Below are 1,621 nucleotides of genomic sequence, written 5' to 3'. Positions count from 1 at the left end.
CTTGTTTGGCAGGTTGAGGATAGAGCCTCAAGAGCCTCAGAGGCCAGTCTACGACTCCACATTCGACTCTCACCAGCGGCGTTATAATCTCTCGGATCCTTGATGGACAGCTTTAAGCAGGTGCAAAGTACATGCGCGCAAGGAGTGCAGCTCCAGGCCGTTTGAATTGAGATACTTCTACCCCAGTGCTTGTATTAGCTGGGAGTTTCGCAGATTTTTGCGCTATGGATGAATTTGTAGGGGTTTATATTCAGAGGAAATAGCTGGAAGGCACATGATGCTAAATTGCGAGAATGTATAAATGTTTATTCCGTATTACCATTGCCTTCCAAGTGACTTTAGAGAGAAGTTTCTCTTGATCTAAACTTTGATGCTCCGGAAAGCGTGACTTGGCGTTACTTTCGCGACTTGCTTCACGTTAGGCTAGACGATTTACGTCATCCATTTGTTTTGACCGCTGTGCGCAGCCTCGTGCTCGTGTCGCGCAACAAATCAAAACATCCATCATCTTCCCTGGAACTAACAATCTCACCCAATTCCCTACACCACCCTCTCGTCCTCCTATTCTCCCATCCACCATCAAACTACCACAAACATGCCTCCCAAAGCCAAGCCTGCTGCCGCCATCTCCCAAGTCTACGTCTTATCCAGCGACGGTGACATCGACTCTGTCCACGCATCTATCGACTCAGCCAACGAGCGCATCGATGAGGCAAAGGCCGAAGGATCCAACGACGTCGTGATGGAGGTACAAGAGCTGCAGGGCGGAAGCATCCAAGTTAACCAGAAGACGCCCGCCGCCAAGCCAAAATCCAAAGCCAAGGCCAAGGTCAAGGCACCCAAGGACGAAGAGGACGAAGATGAGGACGAGGACGAGCCTCCAAAGTCGAAGACAAAGCCTGCTGCCGAGCAACGTGCTGCAAATTCGGCCAAGGGCAAGGCCACCAAGTCTGCAAATGAAGACCTGCCAGAGAATGTGCAGCATCTACTCGCAAACCCAAGCACTGCACTGGCTGGCTTCATCGTCGTGGTCACCGGCGTTCCTCCAGTTTGTCATGCGCTCCCTTCTTGCCGAATTAATACTGACATTCCTATCACCAGACTATAGGCCGAAAGAATGCAGAGAAGCTGGTCGAGACACACGGCGGCAAGCTTGGAAAATCCATCACCGGCAAGACGAGCTACGTCGTCCTTGGAAACGACGCAGGTCCGAAGAAGCTGGAGCAGATTGAGCAACACAACATTGAAACCCTGGATGAAGATGCTTTGATCGAACTGCTTGAGGGTAGGCTAATGCTACAATACAACTAATGGAACTTTGCTAATAACCCGATAGGTGGCGGCGCCTCATCGAAAAGAAGTGTAGAGGATAACGACGAGAAGCCTGCGAAGGCGAAGAAGCAGAAGAAGTGATAGGACGATGTTTCTCTGTACGATAACACTGGCATACTGGCATACTGGCATATGGTTACGATATGAAGGATTGGGATCTGGCAGTAGCTGTATAAAAGTTGAGCGAAATGAATTCAATGAATATTATGGCACGTGAAAGATTCTACACCCCTCTTTCCCTGTCATAGTGATGAAGTGGCTGAGTGAAGTTTCAAGTTGGTTTGAACTA

General features: G+C 49.4%; 1 protein-coding gene across 1 annotated transcript; it reads left to right on the top strand.

Moving 5' to 3' along the window:
• Positions 1-595: 595 nt before the first annotated feature.
• On the top strand, positions 596-1,413 carry RFC1 (Replication factor C subunit; the record flags this gene model as incomplete). Its single annotated transcript, XM_031154117.1, has 3 exons — positions 596-1,048; positions 1,102-1,285; positions 1,337-1,413. The coding sequence occupies 3 exons, from the start codon at positions 596-598 to the stop codon at positions 1,411-1,413; spliced, it is 714 nt and encodes a 237-aa protein (XP_031001050.1).
• Positions 1,414-1,621: the final 208 nt, after the last annotated feature.

Source organism: Lachnellula hyalina (assembly GCF_007821495.1).
Source record: "Lachnellula hyalina strain CBS 185.66 chromosome Unknown contig00300, whole genome shotgun sequence".
Classification (NCBI taxonomy): Eukaryota; Fungi; Ascomycota; class Leotiomycetes; order Helotiales; family Lachnaceae; genus Lachnellula; species Lachnellula hyalina.
The sequence above is the reverse complement of the archived record's forward strand: the minus strand, read 5'-3'. Positions and strand labels throughout refer to the sequence as shown.